We start from the raw sequence: 3,729 nt of genomic DNA, 5'->3' as shown, positions 1-3,729 counted from the left end.
ACTATTCTGATATCATTTAAAAAAAACTAACTGAGAAAACATTGGAGAACCCTTTTGCTATTATGTAAACACATAATGTAATCTGCAAACTGCTGCCCTGGTTAAAAAAACAATGCAACTGACCTCAGCTGGAATTCTGTCTACAATGGAGTGCAATGGAAATTTCTAAGTGACCCCAAACTATCAGTAGTGGAGATTCTTGGGGAAAGAATCAATTCTAAAAATCGTTGCAAAGAGAAAACAAAAATCATGATGCATACAATTTTCTATTTTCTCCCCAGCCCTAGTATTTTGCATATACAGTAAGCTACTAAAATAATACAACACACACACATTAACCTCAGAGCGCAATTGCTGCAGGTGCAGATGGACCTTACAGCTTGTTTCATAGAGGAAATGCAAATGATGTAGCAGGGTAGCTACAGTAAATGCTTGTGTTGGAAGAGGTCCTTTCTAGTGCTGTAACGATATGGAAAATAAAACCGAAATCGCGACACTCAACTCCCCGAACCTGAGTGAGAAGACAGAATCGCAACACCCCCCTTCCAACTCCTAGAGCTCACCTTCTCTTCCAGATCCAGTGCTACCACATCTTTAAATTACTAGTAGTGCTTTTGGTGCCTTACTCCTGTTTTGTCTGGTAAATTTAGCTACCTGTACAGACGGCTGTCCCATACAAAATAAATAATCGAGGTTTGTATTGAATCGTGGGTCAAAAATCGTGATACGAACCGAACCCTGGGTTTGGTGTATCGTTACAGCCCTAGTCCTATCCGTCCTTTCCTTCAGCCCTGGTCCTGACTGACTGAGGCAGAGCTAGACCCAGGGCCTGCTGTTTTCACTGGGATGAAGAGTTGGCAGTGTGTGAAAAGGGGGCCAGCTGACCTCTGTCCCTGCCTCCCTTGTTCTCGATGTGTTGCCACTGGGACTGGGACTACATTGGTCTTCATGAACCACCTCAACATCCCGGACAAAGGATTACTGAGCTCATGTTTTTTCTTAGAGAAAAAAAGCTGACGGTGTAATTCTTCATGTGTTCCCTGGGATTTCAGTTACTTACAGAGTCCTGTCTTCTTCACCTGATTGTTGGCACTTTCCCAAACGAAAATGTTTAGCCACTTATCTCTCATCTGTACTGTAAATGAAAGTCTTAAATCGGATTTAACTGCTTTTTCACACACGTAATGTATTTAATCTACATTTTGGGAAAGGGTTTGATGAGAAGATTGATGATACTCTTATATTAGTACAGTATATCAAGCTAGAGACAGAGACCTTAACTTAGCATACAGACAAAAAGCAGAGGAAAACAGCTAGCTTGGCTCTGTCCAAAAGAAACAGGATTTGCCTACCAGCAGCTCCAAAGGTCACAAATTAACATTGAATATCTCGTTCGAGATAATTACATGTATTAGTGAGCTTTAAAGGAACTAGTAGGCAAATTTTGTTACTTGTTTTGAGTCTGTATACTAAGCTAAGCTAACAGTCTCCCGCCAGTGGCTTGATATTACGATATAAGAATGTGAAGAGTGTTTCCCGAAATGTAAAACTATTTCTGTTCATTTAATACTTTGTGTCTTTTCCTAATTGACGCCTATTGTTGGGATAGTCGTTCTACGTGTTGAATTGCAGAGAGTTACGTATCCTATTTGGCTGAGCCATTGTGAACCTCTAACAAGCAAAGCTAGTTTCTGCTAATGGATGCTAATGCTAACCAGAGCCAATGCTTGGCTGGAAACGTATCATTCAGCAAATAGACTGGATCAATTTAGTTTTTTTTTTTCATCTTTACTACTGTTGTCTTAGCACTTTGCAGCTTTTCTTTCTTTCTCTATTGTCTTCTTTTAATACTTGCGCTGAAGTTGATTAACGCTGACCTTTTTTTAACCCTTGCGTTGTCGTCCCGAGTCAAAAAGATTAACACTTATTTTTATGTTGTTTTTTTTTGACATTTTCAACGCATTATTTTTATTTCTTTATTTCACTAACACCCCCTTACTACCACTAGTTTTACTCTACATTTTGGAATCCATGGTTAATAACCCTCATTTGTATAGAATTATACCTAATATTTGAGTTAATATAGCAGAAATCATGAATTATGTTGACTAATAGTTAAGATCAGAGGAATGAAAGTTATTGTATTGTATTTGCAAAGAGCGTTGCATGGAATCCATCCTTTTCTGTGGTAATTTGGTTATAAAGAAACCCATATTTCAAATATAGACATTTTAAAAAAGGGGTCAAATTTGACCCGAGGACAACAGGAGGGTCAAAGGCTGCTAAATACAGTCCAAGTTTAAAAACAAAGAGCCTATCAAGACATTCCAGTCATGACAGCGGAACCATAGACGCCAAATAACATGAATGATCTCGCCCCCCTATGGGTGAAAACACATAAAGTTGGACTCCTCCATGTCTTAGTAGGTCCAAAGTCAACTTTCACTCAGTATCTATGCAGGAAGCAGGGAGCATGCACTGTGGACAAAACTATCTGGCTTATGAAACATTGTTCTACAGCCAGATCATTTACTTAAATGCCTAGGATTTTGTTTTGTTTCATAGTGTTTTGGGATGAACTTGCTATTTCCTGTGTCTGGAGTCTGTCTGGAGTGATGTTCCACAATCACATGTCCAGATGCCCTGGGTGTTTCCTGTTTTGACTTTGTGTGGGTTCAGTGCCCTTCCTGTGTCCGACAGCCTCATTTCTAGACAGATAAGAGGTTACTTGAGGTTATGTCAATGCAGAAGAATGATACTTGAATGAACTGGTCTTTATCCTCAATTGCTGCTTTGATTGTTTGACCGTCCAGCCTTCATACATATGTTTGCATAGTTGGAGAATATAAGGGCCCATTTTGCTTATAGGGCGCTAGAAGAGGCTAGTAGACATAGGCAATCTCAACTTGGTTCCCTGCATCTAATTAAAGTTTCTGTGGGATTGGACAGTGTGGATATTATTTGAGCATTTGGAAGCTGTAGTCTCGTAAGTTTGCTTTTTTTCTGTATTGTCTTCTACGTTTCACAGACTTTTCTGTCTCTCCCTCTCATTGACAGATTGAAGATGCTTGAGGCTGGGAGTTAGAGCGCTCCACCCTATAGAGCGTGTTCCAGGGCTGGGGCTGGATCCAGAGACCCCTGCCTGGGGGGGTGAAGGGCCCTCACAGCCCCTGTGTGAGTCTGGACTATGGGGGATGGAGGCGCGGGTGCAACTGGAGGCGATGGGGTGAACAAGTCCCATGTCCTGTTTGACAACTTTGTCCAGGGGACCACGTGTAAGGGCACGCTCAAGGCCTTCCAGGAGCTGTGTGACCACCTGGAAGTCAAGCCCGGCGAGTACAGGATCTTCTATCACAAGCTCAAGTCCAAACTCAACTACTGGAAGGCCAAGGCGCTCTGGGCAAAGTTAGACAAGAGGGCCTACCAGAAGGAGTACAAAAAGGGCCGTGCCTGTGCCAACTCGCAGGTAAGCCTGGATCATTAAAAACTGAATACTTCAGTTAAGGACGTCTCTGCCTCTTGTTGGCTTCAGTTCAGTGAGTGAATTTGATACTCGATGTCAAGGGATCATGTAATGTGAGGCTCATGTTTACCAGCCAGACCGGTGTGTGATTGCTTTATGTAAAAGGACGCTGTAGAGACACTTTATTTTCAGGAGACAGTTCACTCTTGGAAATTTTTAATTTGTCACCTCCTCTGGTTTGCACAATACAAACCCCCCCCCCCCCA

The 3,729-nt window shown here is 41.8% G+C and overlaps 1 protein-coding gene and 1 long non-coding RNA gene across 16 annotated transcripts in view; one reads left to right on the top strand and one right to left on the bottom strand.

Annotated features, from left to right (window-relative positions):
• mical3a (microtubule associated monooxygenase, calponin and LIM domain containing 3a) overlaps nucleotides 1-3,729 on the top strand; it is a 192,945-nt gene that overhangs the window by 126,562 nt on the left and 62,654 nt on the right. For all 15 annotated transcript variants that reach the window (XM_032524024.1, XM_032524025.1, XM_032524023.1 and 12 more), the window contains exon 2: nucleotides 3,058-3,466. In XM_032524024.1, the coding sequence (XP_032379915.1) occupies nucleotides 3,188-3,466 (279 nt within the window). In that variant the 5' untranslated portion in view covers nucleotides 3,058-3,187. The remainder of the gene's footprint in view (nucleotides 1-3,057; nucleotides 3,467-3,729) is intronic.
• Nucleotides 481-3,729, bottom strand: part of LOC116694334 (uncharacterized) — a 15,241-nt gene continuing 11,992 nt past the window's right edge. Inside the window, exons 3-4 of the long non-coding RNA XR_004333112.1 lie at nucleotides 1,120-1,123; nucleotides 481-558 (exon numbers count right to left, since the gene is read on the bottom strand). This is a non-coding gene — a long non-coding RNA (uncharacterized LOC116694334). The remainder of the gene's footprint in view (nucleotides 559-1,119; nucleotides 1,124-3,729) is intronic.

Source organism: Etheostoma spectabile, chromosome 8 (genome assembly GCF_008692095.1).
Source record: "Etheostoma spectabile isolate EspeVRDwgs_2016 chromosome 8, UIUC_Espe_1.0, whole genome shotgun sequence".
Taxonomy (NCBI): domain Eukaryota; kingdom Metazoa; phylum Chordata; class Actinopteri; order Perciformes; family Percidae; genus Etheostoma; species Etheostoma spectabile.
This window is presented reverse-complemented; position numbering and strand designations above follow the sequence as displayed.